The sequence below is a fragment of the Eleutherodactylus coqui genome, chromosome 6, assembly GCF_035609145.1.
Source record: "Eleutherodactylus coqui strain aEleCoq1 chromosome 6, aEleCoq1.hap1, whole genome shotgun sequence".
Classification (NCBI taxonomy): Eukaryota; Metazoa; Chordata; class Amphibia; order Anura; family Eleutherodactylidae; genus Eleutherodactylus; species Eleutherodactylus coqui.
The window spans coordinates 18067933-18094913 of record NC_089842.1 but is presented as its reverse complement, the minus strand read 5'-3'; the positions used below and the strand labels follow the sequence as shown (position 1 = coordinate 18094913).

Genomic DNA, 26981 nt, shown 5'->3' with positions numbered 1-26981 from the left:
GGAGATTGCCGAAATAAAGTATTGAAGTAACTTCTGCATGTGGTGTGTACCGAGGCATCCTATCTCCGGGGCGGCGCGATAGCGGTCCAAGAAGCTCGGAATGATGTTGCACTTTTCATCCTGTGGTTTCTGCTGCGACTGCGATGCATTTAGAAAAAAAACAAAACATCGCATTTCTGCAACATGCGATTTTCTGCGCGCCAAAGGTCACCGTAAAAGTCAATGGGGGATGGGGGGGGCGCAAATGCGCGTGGAATTCAAAACTAGATGCAAAATCCGCTGCGTAATTTCGCTGGAAAAAGTACATATCTGAACTAAGCGGGGCGTTTTGGTGCGCGCAAATGAACATGCCCTGCAGGCGGAAAAAGAACAGTGAAGTACACAAGCAAAAAAAGCTGTGCTTTTCTGCAAAAACGCAGCGCTGAGGTGCGCGCAAATGCGTATAAGCTGGTGTGAAGGAGCCTTACTGTGTCAGTATTCACTGCAGCTCTGACATTGTATTTGTGAAGCAGGTAGATCAGAAAGAACAGGGGTGTTCTGTTTTAATGAGGCCATAGGTACACGGACAAGTTTTCCCGTGCAGGCTCTGTGCGTTGCGAGATTGCAGAAAACTCGCCCCTTATTTGCTATGGGCAAGTTAAAAACCATATCGCACTCGTCTGTACATGTGAGTTTTTAAAATTTTCAGGAAAAAAAAGCATGAAAAATTGCATGCCATCATCTAGCAAATCACATCGCACCAACGTAGAAAATCACAAACAGAGATAACACCATGGGCAGAGGCGTAGATGTAAGTGGGTGTCTACAAGTCCTTTTACAGCGGGCGATCGGCGCCCGTTTTGTTGTCTTTTCAATGGACTGAGAATCGGCTTATGGCGCCACACGATCGCCATTACAGACGTTCTCCTCTATAGGCCAGATGTACACAGTGGGAGATGTACTGCTGATTATTACTTATTTGTGGGCTGAGCGCTAGCCCCTTCACATGGCCCGGGTGTCAGGTGAACAAGCCTGTGAAGGAAGGACAGTCGGCATCAACAAACTGCCTGGGGAAACAAAGATGGCCGCACCAGCTTCTCTGCCTACTAATGATGGATACTAGTATACAGTGTATAAGAAACTATACCTGCTTTGATCACTCAGTGCTGCCCCCACGAGCCCGTCAGAGCAGCGTGTAGAGTCTTATTAGACTAGCAAAGTATACTTTTATACAGTCTGCATCAGAGAAGCGGAGTGGCCATCTTTGTTTGTCCAGGATCGGAGGTTCGCTATAAGCACTCAGCGGTTATTACGACACGCGATTTCTGTGTCTCACCAATGCAGAGAACTCACGCGTCTGTCGTCCATGCCAGTACGGGCTAAGACGCCTGCCGAGATCCTATACTGTGCTGCATGGCATTATGGGAGATGTATACAAGGTAGAAGCTAAACACTTTGTCAAAAACACTCCGCCCCCAGAAAAAGTTGTCTGGCTGCAAAACTCGGCATGTAGTTCCATCTCAGGCAGATCTGTAAATGATGAGAGTTGTGGTGATTAGATGGACGGTCTTGTCACCGGAGACCCTAAAAGTGGTTCCTCCCTTGGCCTATAAGAGGCTCTCGGGGGCTCCTTGTGTGTAGTGACCTCTTCTTCCGCTTGTAGAGCTTGTTGACCACTAGACCCCTCTAATCTCAGAAGAGATTTCACCCCATTACCAGATTCTGAGAGGGGCGCATTATTGAGGTCCAAGAAGCTGGATGGTCGGTCGGAACGAAGAATTGTCCCCCACCGGCTGTTGTGATCAGACTGTTAGGAGGTGTTGGGACCAGTGGATGTGTAAGGGGCACACAAGGTGACCGGGCTCAGGACCCCCGACAGACCACCAGTAGAGAGGAGCGTCTGACCAGACTGTTAGGTGGTGTTGGGACCAGTGGATGTGTAAGGGGCACACAAGGTGACCGGGCTCAGGACCCCCTACAGACCACCAGTAGAGAGGAGCATCTCACCAGACTGTTAGGTGGTGTTTGGACCAGTGGATGGGGGCACAGAAGGTGACTGGGCTCAGGATGCCCTCTACAGACCACCTAATTCTTTCTGTTACCAGTAGATAGGAGCGTCTGATCGTCTGACAAGCACTAGCAGCAACAACGGTTTCATTATCCACCATCCAGAGACAGGGGGCGCCATTGTTACACCCCCGTTTCTGTCGGAACCATTTCCAGGTATTTGGCTGAGGGACATTTGAAGGAGGCCATCACATACGACAGTCAGTCCCCCCTAGTAGTGGTACGAGGGACAATGACAGCTCAGCAATATGTTCAGGACATCCTGCGGCCACATGTGTTCCTCTCATGGCGGCTTCCAGCAGGATAATGCTCGGCCGCACACACAAGGGGGTCACAGGAAGCCCCCACAACATTGTCACACTTCTGTGGCTGTCCGGTGGCCAGATTTAATCACCAATAAAACACGTATGGGACCATCTGGGACACCATCTTCAATAGCCTACGGGTTCGTACAATCTAGAGGCTCAGTTACAGCAAATGTGGAAAAATACGGTGCGATATGCTGCAGGATACCATATGGAACCTGTATGCCTCCATGCCCGCCTGTGTCACATCCTAGAGGTTGTACAACAGGGTACTAGAGCCTCCATGCCCACCCGTAGCACATCTTGTATCCAAGCTAGAGGTGGTACAACAGGGTACTAGAGGCTCCATGCCCGTATCACATCTTGTATCCAAGCTACAGGCGGTACAATATGGTACTAGAGCCTCCATGCCTTCCCGTATCACATCTTGTATCCAAGCTAGAGGCAGTACAACAGGGTACTAGAGCCTCCATGTCCACCTGTATCACATCTTGTATCCAAGCTAGAGGCAGTACAACAGGGTACTAGAGCCTCCATGCTCCCCGTATCACATCTTGTATCCAAGCTAGAGGTGGTACAACAGGGTACTAGAGCCTCCATGCCCGCCCGTATCACATCTTGTATCCAAGCTAGAGGCGGTACAACAGGGTACTAGAGCCTCCATGCCTGTCTGTATCACATCTTGTATCCAAGCTAGAGGCGGTACAGCAGGGTACTAGAGCCTCCCTACAAGAGTCGGTTCTCCACAATAAATGATGCTTTTGCTCTGATATTATAATCACTTATAACAATGTTACAATCACAGAGAAGGTCTCACCCAACAACTTCTAGGGGAGGGAGGGTACTGACAATGACTGTACACCATCTCCCACAATGCACTGCAGTACGGCCTGCTCTGTACGACACATTAGGGGTTCGCACCAACTTACAAGGTTCTGCATTTTGAGAGCAAAGTAGTGAATGCAGCTCTGGTTGCAACTGGAGTAAAATCAATGTCCTTTCCACACACCTGGAGGTCACATGGAGGTAAGTTGTCTGAACATATTTTATTATAAAGGTTTTAGGAAATTAATTTACAGCAGTATCCATATAAAGTCTTCCCCGCCGACGGAGGCCGAGTCCGTCGTCACCGCAGTCCGCTACTCAGTTTCCGTGAACTAGACTTACGAAGAGCGTGAGGCAGCTGAGGGACAGCACGCCGGTGGTCACAGCCTTCAGGAGCAGCGCCGTCCAGCTGCCCAGCAAGAAAATGTGCACAAAGCAGCTGAGAAGAAAGAGCAAAACAACATCATGATCTCTGCTTGCAGTCAGTGAATGGGAACATTCTTATTTAGTGATCTACTGCTTCTCCCACATGAGGTTTGCTACAATGTATCCAATCCAGACCGTTTGAACTGAACAGAAATGCACTAATCTCCATTCTGTCCTGGACTCTCGGTTGGCATCGCTTTCCTGCACTTCATATAAGACCCTTATCCACTTCAGGCCCGCTGAACGCTCTGATCACAGTTAGCTCAGATCGTGGCAATTGACTCTTTTGATGATTCAGTAAAAACTGACAGCGCCTGCATACAGTCAGCGGGAGGGAGGGACTGTTTCCCACACTGCATCATCAACCCTGCAAACCATTTGGGGGGTTCCGATTGGCCAGCATGGCAGCCCGGAACCTACTGAGGGCTCCCACGGCTGCCATGCACGCCTATCAAGCACTGCCACAGCAACATTAGGGGATCAAAAATTGCTATATACTGCAATACTAAAGTATTGCAGTACATGGTACAAGCGATCAAATGATCGCAAGTTCAAAGTGTAAAAAGAAAAAAAAAACATTAATAAAGGCGAAAAAGAAATTTTAAGTTTAAAAAATTATGAATCTCAGAATATTTGTGTTTAAACATTTTCCGTACATCCTGCAGTACATTAAATGGTATCATTAATAACTCGTCATGTGGCCGTGTCAATGGATTAATCGCTGGTCCTGAAGTGGTTAAGGCGCCGTAAGAGGTTTTAGCGGTTGCAGAACGTCGCCGGATACTCACTCCATGATGAAGGCCTTGTACATGCTGAGCCCCAGGAGGACTGTAACAGGCAGCCGGAAGTGAGCGGGGAGATCGTAGCGCGTCCACATCCAGACCAGAGCCGCCACCGCCATGTAGTGCACCTGCCAACACCAACGGGTAGAGGTTAGAGGGTTCAACTGGCATACAGCTGGTAATACGAGAGGACAAGGAGGGCGGCATACCAGGCTGATGTTGGAATCGATGCTCATCTGGATGTATTTCCAGTCAAATTCAATCCCACGGGCACCGACCCAAAGAGGGAGACACCTGGCACCAAAAAAGACCGGGCATCAGTGGAAAAGTATCTCCCTTGTCACAGGTCAGTCAGCAAGCTCGGATTAGCATCAAATGCTTTAGCACTACAGCTGGAAACCAATGCAGAATTACATCCACAGGCATGTAGGGGGCGCTGCACAGCACTGCAACCCCCAACGTCTGAAAATCAATGGCGGCCTGAGCTTGCTGACTCCCCCGAGATGATGTACTCACCCATATAGGTCATATGTTTCAGGTGTACATGGACTCTGGAGGTCCCAACTCTTACCTCGACATGACGAGTTCTGCAGTCGCCCATCCCATCGCGGCCACCATTATCTTGTACTCGCCTTTCCCTGCGTTCCGAGACATCACCAGGTGTAAACCCAGCAGGTCAGCCAGGTCCACCGTGGCCTTCATGAATTCCTAGAGGCAGCAAGGGTCCCATCATTAATAACAGAATAGGCAATCGGCCTTCTGAACTACAGCGTCATCTGCATTCACGATTATGTCACCTCCAGAGCTGCATTCACAATTCTCTTATGCTAGATACAATAATCTTTATTTGTGTAGCGCCAACTTATTCCGCAGCGCTTAGATCTTATACTTCAGTCACATCCAGAGCTGTATGCACAATTCTGCTCTTACATCTTATACTCCAGTCACATACAAAGCTGCATTCACAATTCTGTTATGTTAGATCTACAAGCGCTGCGGAATATGTTGGCGCTATATTCACAGTTCTGCTCTTATATCGTATACAGTCACATACAGAGCTGCATTTACAATTCTGCTGTTATGTCTTATACTACTGATGCATCCGTACTTTAGACTTTTAATAGATCTCCCATAAGGCACTGCAGAAAGCATATTTTCTCCTCACTAGGTTTCTCTAAAGTCCCCAACCTTTTTGTCTGTAGGGGACCCCTGAAAACAATGGCTCCCTAAAGAACCCCAAACTCTGGTATTAACCCTTTGCAATCCAATTTTGGATTCAGGGTTTCCTAGGGGGCTTTCTCTTTCTGCCATTATACAATGGTGCCATCTGCTGGCTAGAGACAATACTGCGGTATGGGACATGCTGGAGAGGCCCCCGAAAACAGAGTGGCCAGTAATCTACAGTAAGAATACCCTGTTGGACGTCTTCCGACATCAGAGCTGTACAGCCTGTCTTTAAACGTCAGACAGTGGATTGGAAAGGGTTAAAGCGACAGCTCATGTTTCCGTCTTCTCTCCTGATCGGGTCCCAGAAAAAATCTATTACATCGAGCGCCCGTTGCAAATTCTACATTTCCCACAATGCACCACAGTTCAGGATGATTGGCAGCCAAATAAAAGCAAGTTGTGGCAACCAGACTGCAGCTTTGGATGTGACTGGTGTACGATTTTTACTATATGCATGCATCATTCACAGGTACTGACATGCAGAGTAGAGTATTAACCTGGCTGCCTGTCCACGGCCGTGACGGAATATCGCTAGCGGGGGAGGAGGGGGAAAACTGACAGGTCTCCGCTATGAGCCTATCTAATAGATAAGCTACTGGGGAGAATCGCGGCAAATCGCAGCATGCCGCGATTTTAAAACCGTGAGCGGAGAACCGCTATGACTCTCCGCTCGTCGATGTCGGGCTGCGCTTTCCATAGTTAGCCTGCGGGAAGCTTTTCATAGTGTTACCCGTGGGGGATTTATCGCCACGGACCACGCTATGACTATCGCCCGTGGACAGGCAGAAGGACGAGCTTCCATATATTGCTTACATCACTCCGAGTCCTGTCGATCGCGGGGCTTTTCTATGTATCTATTCACACAGTATAATGCAATACCACAGTAATGCAGTATCCCGCATTCTGACAGGCAGTCTATAAAGCCTTGATAGGCATTCATTCATGGCAATCCTGGGGACCTTCAAGAGTCCCTCGGCTGCTGCGACAACTGAACGGCACCTTGCAATCGAGGGGGCCGATCGGGGTATCAAATGCCGCTGTCAGAACTGGCAGTGACATTTAAAGGCTCAACAGCCGACACCTGCCCAGTATAGAGTGGGATCGGCACCCGCTCCATACAGACGCCGCGCCCGGAGGACGTAACTTTTGGGTGAAGGGGTTAATACACTGATCATCAGACACAGGAGGGGTCACCCCATAAACAGCGCTCACCCCAATAAAGTCGTACGCTCCGGCCGCTCCTTCCCAGGTCGGGAAAAAAGTCGCCAGGAAAAGCATCTGGAAAAGAAGACACATCGTTACCGGGAGAGTAAAGGACCCCGAACCTCTGCCGCCCCCCTCACTTCACCCTCCGCAAAGGCCATGATGCCAGCTTGTACATTTCTGTAATGAAGGGTGGGATCGGACAGATGATGGATGGGAAGCCCCGCCCACTGGCTGCCATCGAAACGCAATGGCTTATAACAGGGTTACTGGGAGTGACGACCGCTGGCTGGCACAAAGAAGCACAACACCCACCCACTGCGATACAACAAAACCTAATGAGCTGTGCCAACCACCTGTGCCAGTCTGAATTTTCCCCAAACTCTGGGCTAAATGTACCCACAGAGTTATCCTACCCACCTTACCATCCCCTTTTGTACTACTCTACCTACTGTCCTACACCCAATCCCATGTGCCATCCTACCCCCTATGCAAACACTTAACACCTGTGCTAGTCGTTCACCCTCGTGCCACCTCAACTCAACCACCCATGACATTCAGCCTCCTATGCAAAACATGCCCTGTCCACTTCCTCCCCGGTGCCAACCTCTCTATTTGCCCTCATTGTACCCACTTAACTTGCTATACTGTCCCTAACCACCAGTGACAATCAGCCTTCTATGCAAACTTCACAATGTGCTGCTTCCTTTCCCCCCCTGCCTCCCACTGTGCCAACCGTACTTTTGGTACCGCCTTAACTGCTGCCAACCACGGATGACGTTCTGCCTCCTAGGCAACAACCTCCCTCAAGTGTTAACTCACCTCCTGTGCCACCTCTACCCCCATTGCCCACTGTGCTCCCTCACCCGTTACTCCTACCCCTGGTGCCACCTTACCTCCCTGTCCTACACTCACCCCAATCCTTTCCAGACTCTTCTGCAGACCTCATCCCTGTATTCTGTCTCTCTTGTGCCACATCTACCCAGGGTACTATATTACCTGCTGTGCCACAGCCCTCCTACCCCTGGTGCCACCTTATCTCCCTATCCTACAACAAACCCCTGTACCCTTCTTGAAAACTTATCCCCATATTTCATGCCACTTGTGGCACCTCTACCTTTTACCATGTTACCCTTTGTGACCCCCTCACCCATATTTCTTTTTTGGCTTATTCACATGTTACTACATGTGCCACCTCACCTCCCTCTCCTACGGTCACCCCTGATGCCATCCTGCCTTTTCTGCAGACTCTGCGCCCCCTCTACCTGTTACCCACTGTGCTCATCACACTCCTACTCCTGGTACCAACTCACCTTTCTCTCTTACACCCAGTCCCGATGCCACCCTGCTGTGCAGACCTCCTCCCTGTATTCCCTGCCACCGCTGTGCCACAACTACCTCACCCTGTTCTACACTCTACTCCCTCGTCTGCCTCATCCCTATACTCTGTGCCCTCTGTACCACCTCTACCCCTGGTGCCATGTCACCCGCTGTGCCCCTGTACCACCTCTACCCCTGGTGCCATGTCACCCGCTGTGCCCCTGTACCACCTCTACCCCTGGTGCCATGTCACCCGCTGTGCCCCCTGTACCACCTCTACCCCTGTTGTCATATTACCTGCTGTGCCCCCTATACCACCTCTACCCCCTGTGTCATGTCACCCGTTGTGCACCCGTACCACCTCTACCCCTGGTGCCATGTCACCCGCTGTGCTTCTGTACCACCTCTACTACCCCTGGTGCCATGTCACCCGCTGTGCCCCCTGTACCACCTCTACCCCTGGTGTCATGTTACCTGCTGTGCCCCCTATACCACCTCTACCCCCTGTGCCATGTCACCCGTTGTGCCCCTGTACCACCTCTACCCCTGGTACCATGTCACCCGCTGTGCCCCCTGTACCACCTCTACTACCCCTGATGCCATGTCACCCGCTGTGCCTCCTGTCGTCCCTCTCCACGGAATCCTCACCTTGCAGAGCTGCACACACAGGTAGGTGGCTCCGGCCTGGACGCATCTCCAGAAGGCGTTGTACTCCGACCTACAGCACAGACACAGTCAGCTGAGCCCCCCGCAGCCTGCCAGCCCACCCCCCGGTGCCCGGTACTCACAGCCCGCTGCATTTGTACGTGATGAAGTACGGGAAATAGGCCAAAGCGAAGCAGTTCCCGAAATGAAAGAGCGTCATGGCGACCAGCGACCCCGGCCTGAGAGACCAATCAGAAGCAGGACTCCGCGCCTGCGCAGTGCAGTATGGATGGCAGCACCTATCCGAGCATGCGCAGTAGATGACGGATGGTCTGGGCAGTTTTTTCTCTGCGCATGTGCAGTAGGTGACAGACGAGGCAGTTTTTTCTGGGAGCATGCGCAGTGACTCGGCGTAGGGATACCGTTGAGTGTGATTGGGCCCGTTCAGTCCTCAGACGCCGGCCGCCGCAGTCATGTCCGCTCTCGGGACTCTCGCCTTTGACGAATATGGACGTCCGTTTATTATCATCAAAGATCAAGATCGTAAATCCCGGCTGTCTGGCCTGGAGGCGCTGAAGGTAGGAGAGGCGGCTTCCTTGGGTGGGGGAGGGGAAGATGGCGGCGGCCTGACACGTGCGGCGGGCCTCTTACTCAGCACTTTCCGACAAGCAATAAATGTCTTATTTTGTTATTTTTGTGGGTAATAAATGAATTCCGTGGCCACATGTTGGGCTGCTGACTGAGTATACCGGCGGATGTCCGCGAGAGGTCAGTCCGGGCGTAAAGGGGTTAAAACGTGTGCGTCTGTTCGCTCTGTGCGGCGCAAGCGGGGTGACTGCGAAACGCGTGGCGCCATGAAGCTTGGAATAGGCGCGGTTAGTAATCTTTGGGTGGGGAGAGAGCTGAGCTCCGCAGGGGATGGGCCGGCCCGCGCCCTGCTGGTGGGTGGACCGCCGCTCTCGGCACTTCGCTCATTTGCATATATTGCGCAGCCCGCTTCACCAGCGATCTCTGGGCGGTGGAGACATGCCGTTGGTACGGTCACATGAGACGGAAATACAGCCGATCAATAGCGGAAAGTCGACCTCCTAACCGGCCCGTACCGCAGGGGTTATTCGCAGGTTTTGTTGTGGTTTTTTTTTCAGGTCGTATTCGCGGCGGTATCAGATTCCGCACCGCATGGCCATTTCCACGCGGGTTTTTCTGCATCTTGTTTGCAAGCCTTGCAAAATCTCATCCACTTTACTGCTGCTGTAAATGGCGCAGCAAACCCGCCCCGTGTGACCGCCGCCTTAGGCCTCATGACCGGGTCAGATTCCGACTGCAAAATCCCCCAGCGGAACAGACCCAGCACCCCTCAGAGACCCCACACCCGCCTGTCCTGATCCGTCTATGGACGGACATTGAGGAATTTGCAGCGGGCGTCTGGCCGTGAATTCCGCCCCAATAATAATCGGTCCGTGGGCATTAACCCTTAGGGCTCATGTCCACAGGCAAAATAAGAATTAAAATCCGCAGCAGATTTTGACTCTTCTCCCGCCCGCGGATCCGCACCCCATAGGGATGCATTGACCACCCGCGGGTAGATAAATACCCGCGGATGGTCAATAAAAGTGATTTTTTTTAAAAATGGAGCATGAAAAAATCTGGACCATGCTCCATTTTCGTGCGGGTCTCCCGCGGGCTTCTACTGAAGCCTATGGAAGCCGTCCGGATCCGCGGGAGACCTAAAATAGGAATTTAAAAGAATTTACTCATCCGGAGCGGGCGGGGAAAGTCTTCTCTTCCTCACGGCCGGATCTTTCTTGCTTCGGCTCGGCGGATGTGCCCGGCGCATGTGCGCGGCACGTCGAGTTCATCCGCCGGCCGAAAAAGAAGATCCGGCCGTGAGGAAGAGAAGACTTTCCCCGCCCGCTCCGGATGAGTAAATTCTTTTAAATTCCTATTTTCAGCGCTCATGTCCGCGGGGCAGGAGGGACCCGCTGCAGATTCTCCATGGAGAATCCGTAGCGGGCCTGATTTTCCCCGTGGACATGAGGCCTTAAGGTACCGTACGGTCGGACATCTGCTGGTATAATTAGTTGTTGGCCCAAAAGGTGTGGCCGGCCGTCGTCCTCTGGAGAGCCCCCTGTATCAGCTGCCGGGGGGGCGAACAAGTCCTGTAGACGTTCCAGCAGCTTCTGGACCTACCTGGGCGTCTTCCTCAGGCTTAATGGGCCATAGAGTAGGCACCCGAAATTGTGACTCAGAGGGTTAAATGAGTTTGGGCCACCGATCTAACACTGCCAACACAGAGGGTGATGCCAACCCTCCCCCCCCTTCCCGTCAAGTGTAACGGAGTCTAGCTTGGCGCAAAGTGGTTCTGGGCACGAAAGCTGGCAGAACCACTCTGGCCAGGCTCAGCTCTACTGCATTTGACGGGGGCATCACCCTCTGTGCGCCGGCAGTGTTAGATCGGTGGCCCAAACTCATTTAGAGGGGCTTTTTCATTACAACAAAACCCCGTCCTCCCGCTGGCCGGCATACAAAAAAAACCTACTCGCCTGTCCTGGAGCCCCGCGGCTGAGAGCCACCGCTGGTAACCGGCCCGACGTCCAGGTAGGTGGCTCAGTGGAAATTAGGTGACCACTGTGGCCAATCGGAGGCCACGACAACAGCAAACACAGTCCTGGCATCATCAGGGTTTGTAGGGAGCGGGATCCCACTCCATACACGGTGGGTCGTGGCTTTCTGACAGCTGACGCCTGCCGGCGACAGCCGCAATCGGTGTTCATGCTGATTGCGACTGTTAACTCTTTATATACTCCGATGGGAGTTCTGGGATCCCATACAAACCCAACAGCCCTGGAAGTAAATGTATGCCCTGGGGCGTGAAGGGGTCAATATGATTGACCACCTGGCTGCCCTGCCAGCCTTCATTAGGCCCGGGCATGGCCGCTGTAAAATGGCTGTGATTAGAGCTGGTTCCGATTGCAGTTGCTTGTGGCGGGGTCAGCAATCAGAAACCACCGCCACCCGATGGGTATGCAGCGGGCATGGATCCTGAACCTCCTCCATACCCACCGAGCACCTCAGCGGGGAAGGGGTTAACATGTGAGGTTACAGGAGAGTAGGTTACATGTACCCCGCAGCGGGGCCGGATGATGTGACATGAGGATGTGTGCAGCTCAGTAAATGATATATTTTGTGTTTCAGTCCCACATTATGGCGGGTAAAGCTGTTGCGAACACCCTGCGGACGTCGCTGGGGCCCAACGGTAAGAAAATGATTCGCCGTCGCACACTGACACTCGCCGTCATGCTGGGGCTTTACTCAACCAAGGAGGGTTTCTAGTGGCCTGGTGAGCGCTGACCGATGCCGATGGGATCCAAAACCTACAAGATGCCGACATGCCGGTCTGAAAATATCCGGGGGGTTGACTTAGACCAGCATTTCCGGCACCAGGCTTTAGTAGGGGTCTCCTAGCACATGGCGCGCTCCCCTCCGTGTATTCAGCGCACCCCGCAGCTCGGTTGGGCCTGGCGTACATTTCTGGTATAGTTTCTATTGCAAGAAGATAAAGTCACAGATTTTTGTGTAAATGCCCAATTGTACAAAAATGTGCCACTTTTTACACCAGAAACTTGCGTAAATAGCGTTACAAATCCATATTAAATATCCTTAAATAAACGTTTATCTAAACCGGCTGCCGCAGGAATACAGAACGCCGCGCCGTCCTAAATATAAGGTAACGTCACACAGCCAGGATATACGACTGATTCCCTGACCAGTGCCAATCCATATACTGAAAACAGTACAGACCCCCTGTGAAGTGACCAGAGGAGGCGCCGCCTGCCCCCACGTGATGTGTTTCGGTATTACCTTTAGGATGCACTTTATATCTGCCATGAGCTTTTTGTTTGTCTCTTTGGGGGGGGGGGGGAGGTCTTTTTCACCCTCGCCCATAGGGATGGAATTTCATTAAACGGATCGTTCATTGTGTAATCTCTCTGTATGTTACATCCCAGGACTTGATAAGATGATGGTGGATCAGGACGGCCAGGTCACCGTAACCAATGATGGGGCGACCATCCTTAACATGATGGATGTTGATCATCAGATCGCAAAACTGATGGTTGAATTGTCCAAATCCCAAGACGATGAGATCGGTGATGGGACCACGGGAGTTGTTGGTGAGCTGATTAATGGACTAATTCTAAGTGTATTGTTCAGGTGTGACGACACGGAGCCGCTCAATAATACCTGGTTATTAAATGGCAGAAAACCGGATGCTTCCACATAAAGAAAACCGCAGATTGTCCTCCCTGACACTATAGTGCACACCGAAGTATAACCTCATGGTGCAGGATACTAGAGAAGGCCTGAGCAGTGTAGATGCGATTTCAGTAGCTGTAAATCTGCCAGTTAGTTTCTGTTAGAGCACACCTGTGTGAATCACGTCCTTTCCACCTCTACATAGACTTCCCTGGGTGGCAAGAATCGGCCTCCACTTTTTTTTTTCTCTGTTACTAGAGATGGGCTTCACTTAACACGACAGAATATTAGCAGGAAGGGAGCCCCCTAGTGGTTTTAGAATGATTTTTCAGCACAAGATGGTACATTAAAGGGGTTGTCCCGCGCCGAAACGTTTTTTTTTGTTTTTTGTTTTGTACATTACAAAGTGCATTAATATGGCCATACAGAAGTGTATAGACCCACTTGCTGCCGCGGGACAACCCCTTTAAGTGATTTGCACTTTTGCTATACGGGTCTTGTTGGCTATTATGTTAATGCTAGTTGTCTCAGTGCAGCGATCATGTGAAATATTACATTTAGACTAGGTGCACGGTAGCCGTAACTGCAAGCTGCGCCAGAGAAACTTGGGCATAACTCGCATCATCAATCTGTGTGATAAACTGTTTATAGCCTCAGAGGAATTAAGACGGACTTGAAATGAGACGGAGCACACGCGGCCCCAAAATACGCCAGTGTGAACCTAGTCTTAGTAAATTAAACAGGGGTTCCCGGATATAAGCTCCTCCCTTATCCATAGCATGGGGGGGGGGGTCTGATTAGTGAGGCTCTGACTGCGGGGACCCTTGGGGCTCTTTTACATGGAACGATTGTCCTTCAGATTCTCGCTGTCCAAGTGAATCGCACCGATAACCGTTCAGTGTAAATGCTGCCAGCGACTGATCGACGAATGATAATTAATGTGCTTACCGATTGTGCCGGTATAAGGATCAAACAACGATCGGCCCCATCTATGAGCCACGGCCTGTTAGCTGTTGGCGGGTGTCGGTGCGACCTCTGACCCGCTCCGCCTCCATTCACTGTGATCGGTCCTTCTGCCAGTATAATGTGGGGGTGATTATCGCTGGACCGACTGTCAGGCGCTTCAGCGCATAAAAGGACCCTTCCGGGTACGGTCACGGGGCTGGATTTTCCCCAGCAGACTCGGTCTCAAAAAAGGCGTCAAAATCAACAGTTTTTTGGCATGAATCTGCCATGTCTGCGGGCAGAACCCACGTGCGGACGTCTGACACAGAAACATGCTTTCCTGCGTCAGAATTCTGCACTCCGCTTTTCTTTTTCCCTCCTTGACGGGGCTAAACCCACATGTGGATCCGCAGCAGAAAGAAGCAGATTGGCCGTAGTTTTTAAAGGCGGAGTTTGTCACGGAAAATTCTGCCATGTGAACATATCCTTACTGTTTACAAGAACGGGGATTCTGTATGAATGGAGTGTGCGCATCGCTTAATTCATCTGTGTGACCGCCAGTACTTCTGTACTGTAATGTATTATCGCTAAACATAGCAATCACAGGCCATAGTAGACCTGGACCCCATTGTCTGGCATCTAGTTGCCATGGCAACCCATCGACCCTCTGCGATTTATTCGGGGAGGAGTGATATCACAGAGGGAACACCCTCCTATTGTAAACTCTTTACATGCAGTATATAAGGGGTTAACAGTGGAGAATTGGTGAGGCCACTAATCCCTGCTGTTGTAGCGGGAGGCCAGTGGTCCGTCACATCCGATTCCCACTGCAGATGGTTGGGGCTCGGCTGCTGAGCTCGCACCATCCATACTAATATAATAAATGTGAAAGTAACACTCTGTTTTTATTACCGACCAATCACAACACAGCTTTTCTTTTACCTCAGCAGTATAACAAATAGCCGATAATACCGACGGATTTGCCTTTTTAATTCAAAAGGCTGCAATTCCCTCTAAAAATAGCATTTAGATGACGATCAAGAAAGCTCAAGGGCAAACACTTAAGGTAGCGGGTGTACATTTAGAAGAAACACGTTTTACTCACGGGCAGCTGTATGCGGCAGCTTACATGTATACAGCCCACAAAACCTTTGTATCTTAGCAAAAGATGACAAGACCGAAGACGTACAGAACGGCGCCGACAGCAGATCAGTTACATTCCTTTCACTATTTCAACTTTTTACGTTTCAATATACACCAAAACCCAGATTAGATTAAAAAAATACAAATTCCAAGTGGATGAAGTCGCGGGTAACAAGCTACTAGGATATAAACGTATGTCCGTTCGTGAGAACTACTTCCCAGCCAAGGCGTACCTTTATACCCCAATAGTAGATGCTAGTTTTGTGACTTCTCTTGGTACGTGTGATATTCACTCCTTTTATTACATCTTACCTCTAGTTCTCGCCGGGGCGTTGCTGGAGCAGGCTGAACAGCTGTTGGATCGCGGCATCCATCCAATCAGGATTGCGGACGGCTATGAACAAGCGGCCAGAATCGCTATTGAGAACCTGGATAAAATCGGTGACAGTTTTCCAGTTGACCCTGAAAATATTGAACCGCTCGTCCAAACTGCGATGACCACGTTGGGATCAAAAGTGTAAGATTTTATAAATTTGGAAGTAATTTTAATGTTTTGACTAATTTTACACCTTAATGATGCGCCCTATTGTGGAGTTCAAGATGGCGCCGTTCTTCAAATCTGACAAGTGCTGCTTTATGTGGAAATCACTTTGAATTCTTTACTCAGTCAAGTAACTGAGATTTCTTGTTCTTGTCGCGCTCTTCCTGATTTGTGATGAGCTTCTCATTTCACCCATTCCTGTCCCAAAATATAGATGGGGTGGGATGTGATTTCCACAAATAGATGTAAACTTATAACCTATGAATAGCGCAGGCCCAGGAGCTGAAAACTTTGATCCCTACTGTTAACCCCATACATGCCACAATCTCTCCACCCCACCCCCCCCCCACACACACACACACACACACACACACAAAATGGTGCAACTAAAAACTACAGCTCGCCACGCAAAAATTGAGCCGTTATAAAGCGATGTCCACTAAAAAATTAAGTTACGGCTTTTGAAAAGTGGACTTGTTGCATCCTTGGTTCTGAAACCAGTTGTGTCACCAAGGGGTTAAAGGAGATCAGAAGATTTATAATTCTGACAATTCCAAAAATTATTAAAAGCCATTTTTCTAGGCAGCAATGAGGTTCCGAAATGACTTAGAGGGCCTCTATTAGCGCCCCCAACTGATCACACGCCTCAGATTTATTTAAAACCCCATTTAGGAACTGGGTGACGCCTTCAGGGGTTTCCCAGTAATTACCGCAAAAAAAAAAGGTGAAATTTAAAACAAATTTTTATTTTTTTTTCTCCAAAGTACGGCGGTGCAGCATTCATTGTAATATATTTACTGTATTGGTCACATTTATAGACCCCCAAGTAACCAGTGTAGTGAAAAACCCTGACCAGTGACTGCATTTTGAAACGGACATCCCTTATAGAATTCAGGTGGGAGTGTGGTGAACATCTTGAGCCCCCCCAGGATTTAGTATCAAAATATATAAACTATTTAAGGGGTTTTCCACAATGTAATATTGCTGATCAGGTCATGTGACTGCTGCAGCCAATCGCTGGCTATAGAAAGTCTCTGCCATAGACTTGTACAGGAGAGCGCACACAGGGCTCTGAAGGGAGTCGGGTTTTTGTGCGGTGCGTGGACTTCAGTGGCAGGCGATGCTGGAACTGGTGAGTATAAAAGAAAACAATGCATCGCCCGGCTCCCCGTCACCTCCCATAACTCAGTTTATGCCGCTTCAGGCAGGTGACAGGTTCCCTTCTAAAACAAGGCAAAAATTGTCGCTCTGTCTGGTGTAGCTCGCTGCGTTGACCGCTAAAAGACGGATAGAAGCTCTAGAATTTGCAATCCCACTACTTCAGCTATAGTAAATGTTATTCTATACCAACTGTTGTAAGAAGGTGAAGAAGAATCCCTGCCTACTTGTGCCCATTTATTGTCTCTGTAGGATTAACCGCTGCCACCGGCAGATGGCGGAGATCGCAGTGAACGCTATTCTCACGGTGGCCGATATGGAACGCAAAGATGTGGATTTTGAGCTGATTAAAGTTGAGGGTAAAGTTGGAGGAAAACTTGAAGACACAAAGATGATAAAAGGCGTCATCGTAGATAAAGACTTCAGCCACCCACAGATGCCAAAGGTAAGTTTGTGAACCCCGGCTGCAGGCACACTTCTCTGAGCAGAAGATCTTCATTGCCAAAAAATACTTGAACTGATCCCCTTAACCCTTTGCAATCCAATTTTGGATTCAGGGTTTCCTAGGGGACTTTCTCTTTCTGCCATTATACAATGTCGCCATTTGCTGGCTAGAGCCAGTACTGTGGTATGGGACATGCTGGAGAGGCCTCTGACAACAGAGCGGCCAGTAATATACAGTAAGAATACCCTGCTGGACGTCTTCTGACATCGGAGCTTTACAGCCTCCAATCAGAATGTCTTCAGACGTCAGACAGTGGGTTGGAAAGGGTTAATATGTAGGAGGCAGATGGTGTGATGCAAGGGCTGCGGGGTCTTCATGAAACACTTTTGACTTGGTCTCCGATACAGACGGTGTTTTAGGTTGTGGTCCGTTTTCCGTTCAGCGGTCCCATCACAAGGCCGCTCTCATACGGGCATTTTGTACTGCGTTTAGCCCGGCGTTTGAAAAGCCCGCTAAAAACGCTGCACTGCGCCTCCACTGATTTCAATGGAACTTTTTAGACGAGCGTTCCTAGCGCAGCACTTCTCAAACGCTATCTGTTCTATTTTAATGTATTTCAGCGATTTTTATTATTTTTTTTCTCTTCCCCTTTCCCCATAAACTGAAAAAAAAAGGTTAGTGGAAAAAAAGTATTTTAAAAAATCACCCTATATGTGATGGGGAAAAAAATACAACAAAAATAATTTTGTTAGCTGAAGGAAAAAAAATAGGGTAGTAAAATCCCTAAAAAGTGTCTGGTCGTTAAGGGGTTAAATGAAGCAATTTTTAAAACTGTGTAATACAAATCTGATTTAAATGTTTTATATTCCTGTTAATGTCATTATGCGCTTCTTAATTTCAGGAAGTTAAAGATGCTAAAATTGCGATTCTCACCTGTCCGTTTGAGCCGCCTAAACCCAAGACTAAACATAAGCTGGACGTGACGTCGGTGGAAGACTATAAAGCCCTGCAGAAGTACGAGAAGGAGAAGTTCCTGGAGATGGTGAAGCAGGTCGGGTGGACTTTCTGTGTTCCCTCTTCAGATGTGTCTTCTTCTGTTGCTTTTATTCTCAGTCTGAGGTTTTAGGATCTGTTGGTTGCGAGATTTCAGTGTGTCTTTAACTCTGAGTGACACGGCCTATTTTACACCTTAAGGCTCTACCTTTCAAGCGCATAACTTTAATTTTTCCATTATCAGGGCCGTATGAGGGCTTGTATTGTGTTGTTGTTTTTTTTTTTGTTTTGTTTTTTTCTTTTTTTTTTTTTGTATCAAACTAGTCTTTATTGATACCATTTTTGGGCACATATAATGTACTGCATTCTTTAGGTCCTAAGAGAAGAGATTGGGAGGGGTGGCACATTCTGCAGAGGGACATCGGTACATGCAGTCTGAGGAGAATCTAACGCTCCTATGTGTATACATATTTTATTCCTTGGTTCCTCTAAAGTAACAGTGACTTCATTAAATTTCCCGTGTGAACAACACGTAAACAATTATACCAAGTTAACTCAGGCGAAGCCGGGTGTGTCAGCTAGTGTGTGTATGTATATATATATATATATATATATGTATATGTGTGTGTGTATATATATATGTATATGTGTGTGTATATGTATATATATATATATATATATATATATGTGTATATATATATATATATATATATATATTATATAATATTTTTTTTAATTTTTTTTTAGAAGGCAAAATGAACTAAAGCATTTTGGCTTCATTGTTTAAAAAATCGATGTGTATACTCTTTATTTATTTTTAAAGCTGCAAAATAAAATCTGTTCAAACTTTATTTTTCTGTGTACGGGTTGTTACCAGTTAGACTATCCAAAATGTGTTTTTATGCATCTTGCTTGCTTGAGAGGATGTAGTCTGTTTGTCGTAATGGTCCATGTAACTATCCTGCACAGCCCGGCTTCTGCTTACTATCCAGTATGTACGGGGACGTCGGTCTCTTGCGCCGTGGTGCCTGCAGGGCGATCTGTCACTGGTGCAAACTGTTCTGGTGTCCCTATAATACGTGTAATACGGATGTCTAGAAGTTCAAGACTTGAAGACTCTGCAGTTAAAACTGATTAGAAATTGTCTTCTTTTCTACTTGCAGATTAAAGATACCGGCGCCAATCTCGCCATATGTCAGTGGGGCTTCGATGATGAAGCGAATCATCTGTTGCTGCAAAACGAGCTGCCGGCCGTGCGTTGGGTTGGAGGGCCAGAAATAGAGGTGAGGAACGTGGTGGTCACACGGGTTTGAAGGAAATTTTCCACAAATGTCACTTTATGAAATTGCCACTGGGTATCTAAGCGTCCCACCACATCCAGGCCTGGATCCTATTTAGTGCACCTAGTGATACGCTTTAGGCTTTACTGTGCCAGCTTTCCTATCAAAATGACAAAAACCACCATGGAATCCGACAAGCCCTGTTATAAGTCAACGGGGTCTGCCGGCGGCAGTTTTATTAGTCAGGCAGCGGGTCCGGTACTGCATTGTGGTTTCCATTCTAATGTGAAAACGGATGTGATCAGAGCCTTAATAGGATTTACAATCTCACCCAAAAAGTTAGAGAAAAAATGCAGTACTGGCTCCGCTGCACGACTTATACTTATACCTTCCTCTGCATTACACCTCACGAGCTGCTTCATACTTGTATTATGCACTATCTGTTTTCTCAGTACCCTTCTTCCTTCATACGATGTATGGTAGACTCTAAATGTTTTGAACCGGTCTCCAGACAGATTTCAAGTCGGTCCTACTCCTGCAGACAATGCTTTATTTTTCTTACCGCCTAGTTCAGTGTTTCTCAAGTACCGCCAACAGGTCAGGATTTGAGGATATCCTACAGATAGACCGCCTGGAGCAGAACCTGTTGGGGTGCTTGAAGACTGTAGCAGAGCAGCATAGACCTAGCGGAGGGTGTGGGTTGGACCAACCTGCTGAGATGTCCTCCTCCCAACATCCTTGAGCATCCTTGTCGTTCCTCGTCTAGAATGGATTATATCTTCTCCAACATTCTGTTATCTTCCCAGTTAATAGCTATCGCTTCCGGAGGCCGTATTGTACCGCGGTTCTCCGAGCTCACGCCCGAGAAGCTCGGCTACGCCGGCATCGTCCGTGAGATATCGTTTGGAACAACAAAGGATCGAATGCTTGTGATAGAACAATGCAAAAACTCCAGAGCGGTGACCATCTTCATCCGAGGGGGGAATAAGATGGTGAGTATTGTGACATTAAGCAGAAGCATGTAAAGTTAACCCCCGCTGCAAGAGACAATGGCGCGGCTCTAAAACTGGCTGCTACGGTCAAGGTTTACTAGACTAGTTTTTATCCATAGAACTCAACTGATTAACCCCTTAGCACTCTAGGAGGTAAAATACATCCTGGCTGGAAGCACTTCCCTCCCCAGGATGAAAGCTTTTGGATGGCTCAGAAGTTGACCCCGTGCCATTCGCAGGAAGAGTCGGCTCTGACTGACAGCTGGCCTCGCAAAGCAACAGCAGGAATCGATGAGAATGCCGATCCCTGCTGTTAACCTCTTATATGCCGATCCCTGCTGTTAACCTCTTATATGCCATGATCAATGTAGATTGCAGCATATAAAGGGCTCACGGGGCGGGCGCTCCCCTCTTTCACATCATCAGCCCTCTGCTATGCAGTCGCTGCATGCTGATAAGTCATCATATACAATCTTGTTGGGCGTGCGTGATCCACACCAATATGAAGCATGTCATGGTTTCCATGCACGCACATGCGCGGTTTGTGAGAGGCATCGTTGAAAGTAATGTAAATGTTATTGCCACGTATTACTTGCGCAAAACCCGTGAGCGTAATATGCTGTTAAAAAAAACAAAATACTCGTGTGAGAGCCCCAATAGTGTTTTTTTTATTTGTGTTTTTATTTCTTTTTTGACTGACTTTGTTTGAGTTTAGTTTCAGCAGAATAGATGAGATTGAAGTAATATTTACTATTCACAGATTATTGAAGAAGCCAAGCGTTCCCTTCATGACGCCCTGTGCGTGATCCGCAACTTGGTACGTGACAGTCGCATTGTTTATGGTGGTGGAGCTGCGGAGATATCCTGTGCGTTAGCAGTAAGCCAGGCTGCGGACAAGGTAAGGAGGGAGGGGGGAAAACATATCATTTTTTTTTTTTTGCCCGATTTTTAAATATGACTTTTGGTGTGTACCACAAACGTGGTAGATGTCCTACAATATGGCATTACCCCAAGATGGGGGGTAACTATCTGTTTGTGGGGGTCCTGAATGTTCCTGAATGAACAGAGTGGTTGTTATCCATATTCACCAACATTCATTTCAGTGGGACTACCGGGAACCCGTCCAATCGTGTCACAGGACACCGTTATGGGACACATTCACTAAAATGCAGCCCCTTGGAAGGTCGCAGAATATATTCACACAGTTCTGGTTTCTCAAGCTTCACCCCTTCCCGCTCCCGGACGTACATTTACCTGAGATCCATAGTGGTCCGCAACTCTGCACTATGGATCTCACAAAAGCAGCATTCTAGATAGCGATTTGTACTTTTGCTAATTGAAGGAGTCACCAACCACCAGGGGCCTCTGCGACTTTCAGCCACTTGTATGCTGGTATATTAGGCCTAGAGTCTCTAGATTGTGCCCGGAACATTATGGGAGGCCAAAGACTGCGGGGTTGTTCTCTGTGTAGGATCAGTCATCGGACGTCCTTGCCGTGTAAACTTAAACAGTTTATCAACAACTTGAACTTTCTGGCCGGTTCGGCTGTCCCAACAGATTCTAGACTGTCCAACAATTGTATAGCGGTAATAACAGCAAGGCCGTTTCTGGATGCATTCTTTTAATTAAAAGAACAGTCCTTTTGCTAAGCGAGTGTTACAAAGCACCGCGCTCATGACAGTATAGCGCGATTTGAATAGTTAACTCTGTTTAGTAACTGACAGATACAACCTGGGTGCTGTCAGTCATAAGCTGATATCCAGAGGAACCCCTTGGAGAAAATGCAGTTGGGGTGTTGCCCCCTCTTCTATGCCCGAAGACGCTTTGGTGGTGGTCAGCCGTCGGGTCCAGAACACGTTCAGCTGCTGCACTTGCTTCCTTCTCTTACTAAAGCCCGCTCAATGTACTCTCTGCCTGCAAACCAACCGAGAGATTCCAGCCCAGCGTTACATGATCTGCTACAGCCTGCAGTATTGCTATCACCATCTGTAGGCTATATTCACCTAAATATAGTATACAGTCAGGCAGATGAGCTGTGATCTCCTCTATTATAACTGAATATGATCATCAGTGACAGGAATGTCTGTGTTCCCCTCTGGACAGTTTCTGTGGTCAGGTCCATGTACTACCATCACACTGACTAGAAACTGAACACCTAACCCCAAGTAGATCTGAGCTGGTCAGAATTGAGATCACACGACCATCTGAGGAGAGACTCCAGGAGTTCCACATGGAAAAAAATAACTAGCCAAGGTAACAGCGAAACTGCTTGGCACCAGAACACAATCCTATTCACGTGTGTCGCTCTCTTTTGCCCTTTGACCAATCTTTTTCTTTCACCATTTGCCTCATGGTGTCTACAGTCACCGCTGCACCGTTATTCCTCAGTGGAGCGATGGCGTCTGTTGGGCCTTTCATGCCAGAGTACCACTGAATTTGTTAGAAGGAAGGGCTAGAGTCTCTTCTGATTCATGCTTTGTCGTCTTCTCCACAGAGAGCTTCTGCTCATCGATGATCTCTGCTTCCAAACATCTGTTTCTTTTTACCTTTCATCCGACTGTCCTCCCTGGATGCTCTCGTGTCTTCCGGCTCTTCTGGACAATCTCTCGTTTGCTCCTGCATGTTGCAGAGTTGTTGGACAGCTTCTTCTGTATCCGTGACTGCAGAGGCAACTTCCTCCTTGAAGACCTTTTGATTCACCTCAGTTTCCCTCCCAGCTCGCAGTTCCCTTCTAGTAACACATTTTGGCACATTTTCTAGTTTGTAACTCCTCTTCTAGTTTCTACAACGGAGTCTTCCTTTCTTCTACTTGCTGTTTTAGGTCTTAGACTTTTCTAGTCTCCTTTCATAATCCTTGTTGGCCATAATCAAGCCTCCCATGTCAGTGCGCAGCTGCTTGATGAGCCATACTGACTCGGCCTTCACTTCAAGGGCCTCTTCCATCTCCTCTCCCATCAGTTTGTCTTGCTTCAGGGATTCCTCCAGCATCCTCCTGCTTTTCCCCCTCAGTCTGAGGTTTGCTTCTGTAGGAGGATTTGCTCTTCCCAATCTTGCTTGTATTGAGTAGTTCACTCCTTCACTTCCTCTCAGATCAGCTTCATCCTTGGCTAAACTTGTGAGGTGCTAATTCTGTTTCCGTCCTTTCTAAGGCCATCTCGGACTGTGTCTTCAGCCACGGGACTTCATTAATGGCAGTCAACCTTTCATTCCAGATCCTCCCTCAGCCTTGTGGCTTCTTCCTCTGCTGCTTCACGGCCTCTTCTGTACAAGGAAGCAGCTTGACAGCTTCTTCAAGTCTTTTACACTAGCCTGTTTCTTCTAACTCCATCCACTAAGCGTTTTTCCTCACACAGTGACCCTCTTTCTCTGGTTTCTTTTGGCCTTTAGAAGAATTTCCATTTCTGCAGATACTCCAGGTTCTCCCCCAGGCTGCCTTGGCTTCCCCTTTGAGATGGGAAAGCTCCTCCTCTGCAGCATTGTGTTGCTGCTCACCTTTTCCAGCAAGGTGAACTTCATGGACTTTAAAAACTTTTCTCTTATTTTCCTAACAGTTTCAAGCTCCTCCTAGTTTCCAGCATCTCAAGCCTGACAAACTGCTTTATTCCTTTTTAGTCTATAGCCTCAACATCTAAAACCCTATTTACAGCAATGGCAATCTTTTAAAGGATTGAAAGATTGGCAGTTTTAACAATTATTTTGCATAAAGTGTTAATGGACACTCATGTACATTAACACTTAATCTGCTTTATTTGCGTGTAAAAGGGCCTCCAGGAGCCGTTTGCAAAGCATACAGATGTTCTGAGCTCTACACACAGCTCCATTGTTCTCAGACGGTCTGTCAGAAGAATGCAATGTTATCTCCGACTCCTGTGGAGAACACAGCGTGCTGTCCCTTTTATCTACTCTCCAGCTCAACAATGGATTTTAAGCTCGCCTAAAAAGAGTGAACGATGGCAGTGTTTAAACGCAGCTATTATCGCTCATATGGCATCCTTTGAACGAATTTTGAGTGATAATTATTGCGTGTAAATGGGCCTTAGGGACACAACATGTTTCCCCATTCTCTTTTCCATATCTATCCTCTGTACTTGCAGGGCTGTTTTTACTTCATTGGCAAACTCTCTGCTATGGATACGAGAGCATCAGAGACTCTTGGTCATGAAAGGGTTAACATGCGATATCTGCAAATATGCTGTTCATTTAAGGTCGTTCTGTTCTAAATAAACGCAGGCTCAGACTTACCTAATTGGCCGATGACTGAACATTTTTGTAACCTGTTTATTAGCTACACTAGGTACTTCTACATAGCGAGCCGCTCAGTAAGCAGTCGCTCATTACATTCATGTTTTCCGCTTTATCTTTGTGTTTAGTGTCCATCGCTGGAGCAGTATGCCATGCGGGCTTTCGCTGACGCTTTGGAAACGATCCCGATGTCGCTTGCAGAGAACAGCGGTATGAACCCCATTCAGACTATGACTGAAGTACGGGCAAAACAGCTGAAAGACGACAACCCAGCGCTTGGCATTGACTGTCTGCACAAGGGCACCAACGGTGAGCATTCAGCTAATGACCTTTTTTCTATTCCTGACATTAAAGGATTCCAAACTATCTCATAAAATGAGAAATAACAATTGTGCCGCGTCCCAAACATGGAAACCGTGTAAATGAGGGCCGTTCTCCCATGGTGGTGGGGGTAGATCTTCAGTGCCTAGTCCGTACCAGTGGTCGCTGACTAATAGTTTTCTCTGTGTGCACAAGCCGCTAAGAAAATTTAAAATGACTTTTGGAGACTTTCAGAGGTGGCCGCATTCTAGATGGCTCCTGCTGCTCCGGGTTTAGTAAGCCCATGGAATTGTGGGATTTCTAAAAAGGATAGAAAGTGGATCTAAGCCGCAGGAATATTCTGCACTCTGGATCTCAGGGTCAGAAAACCCACAACTCGCCATCTGCTGTACGGACCAGGGCGCCACCTTTCCTTCATTGTGCAGGCCTCTACCTTGTCGCCAGTAGGTGCTAGCGAACGGACGGCGCTTACACAACATCAGAGGGAACACGCCTGGAGCCTCATCTCTTCTCCTGGACCAGCTTGCCTGTTGAGCTCCGTCCATGAAAAAATAGGATTCTCTTGAATGCAGCAATGCAAAAAAAATGTATATTTAAAAAGAGGGGGCGGGGCTTAAATTGGAAAAATCTAAAAAGAAATCCTTTTTTTTTTTTAACTTGTTATGCAAATATATGCATTGCATAACTTTTAGAAAAAAGTTTTTTTCTTCTAAAGGTTTTCCCACCCCTACCCTTTTTTTCCCTTTAAATCACTGCATTCAATAGAACCAGAGCGCATGACAAACCACATGTAAAGTTTTATATGCAAGTATCTTGTCCTGTTGTGGTCGCCCCAGCGCTGCAGGTAAACGTGCAGGTTCTGAGTGACGATATTTGAAGAACTTTTACATTTTTCACTATATATTATGTCCATCCAGTATGTAAAGATTTAGGCCCCTGGGCGCTGCAGTCAATACAAGGCAAGAGATACAAGGATATTCATGTGTCGTGTATCATCAATCAAGGGTGAGGGAGGAGCTTAAAAGCGTGCTAAGAAACCAGGCATGATCTGTAGGATGCATTGGAGATGCAGAGTGCAATGTGGGAAATACGTCACAGACTCGGATGATAAGAAGGGGCTTTCCTGTTTGCCTGGGATCCCCTCGTGCTTTTTGCCTCCTCTGTATAGAATGCTATATTGTATTGACTCATTATAAGATATTTGGTAGGCCAAATATAAAAGGCCGAGCGTCCGTTTAAAGGGAAGTTTTGTTTTGTGTCTTAATCCGGCTTCCTTCCCCCTCAGACATGAAGCAGCAGCACGTCATAGAAACGCTGATCGGGAAGAAGCAGCAGTTTTCTTTGGCAACGCAAGTCGTTAAAATGATTTTGAAGATTGATGACATCCGCAGACCCAGTGAAATGGAGGATTGAAAGCGCTTCAGACGGAGCCGACCAGAAGCCGATCCCACCCGGAGGTCTCCAAACGCTATTTATTGTTTGACACATTTTTTCATACTGTCTGTTGATCCTGATTTAGAAAATAAATCGTCATCCTTGCTATCTGCTTGCTGTAATTACTCTAATTAGTGTATTTGATCTTGGATATTACAGGCACCACAACCTTTGGATAAAGAATGTATGTTAAAGGGTCACTGCGGCAAAAACGTTTTTTCAATCCCTGTCGCCCTCACCTGATTGCCTGTCACACTCTGGGGGTCTCCTCTGGGTATTGCAGCCACTTCTCTGCAGTGCTGCTCCCTGTCTGATGCTGACCATCTTGAGGCTGAGGGGGAGGAGCATGTAACTCCCTCACTCACTGACAAGTGGTCGTTAGTACTTTGATTGAGGGAAATGATATTCGCACTTTTATAGAAATTCCAAAAATTACATTTTCCTGGTAAGGTAA

At 47.9% G+C, this 26981-nt stretch overlaps 2 protein-coding genes across 2 annotated transcripts; one reads left to right on the top strand and one right to left on the bottom strand.

The window, feature by feature from the left end:
• Positions 1 to 3378: 3378 nt before the first annotated feature.
• Positions 3379 to 9060, bottom strand: TMEM147 (transmembrane protein 147). Its single transcript, XM_066606381.1, has 7 exons — positions 8923 to 9060; positions 8783 to 8852; positions 6824 to 6889; positions 4956 to 5092; positions 4594 to 4678; positions 4391 to 4512; positions 3379 to 3615 (listed from the first exon to the last, which is right to left on the bottom strand). Exons 1-7 carry the CDS (start codon positions 8997 to 8999, stop codon positions 3495 to 3497), a joined length of 678 nt encoding a protein of 225 aa, XP_066462478.1. The 5' UTR covers positions 9000 to 9060; the 3' UTR covers positions 3379 to 3494.
• A 114-nt stretch (positions 9061 to 9174) lies between these two features.
• On the top strand, positions 9175 to 26635 carry LOC136631901 (T-complex protein 1 subunit epsilon). The gene is made up of 11 exons (XM_066606380.1): positions 9175 to 9357; positions 11975 to 12035; positions 12787 to 12951; positions 15440 to 15638; positions 17073 to 17265; positions 18167 to 18316; positions 19422 to 19541; positions 20345 to 20530; positions 21291 to 21428; positions 24901 to 25081; positions 26379 to 26635. The coding sequence occupies exons 1-11, from the start codon at positions 9253 to 9255 to the stop codon at positions 26504 to 26506; spliced, it is 1626 nt and encodes a 541-aa protein (XP_066462477.1). The 5' UTR covers positions 9175 to 9252; the 3' UTR covers positions 26507 to 26635.
• The last annotated feature ends 346 nt before the right edge of the window (positions 26636 to 26981 follow it).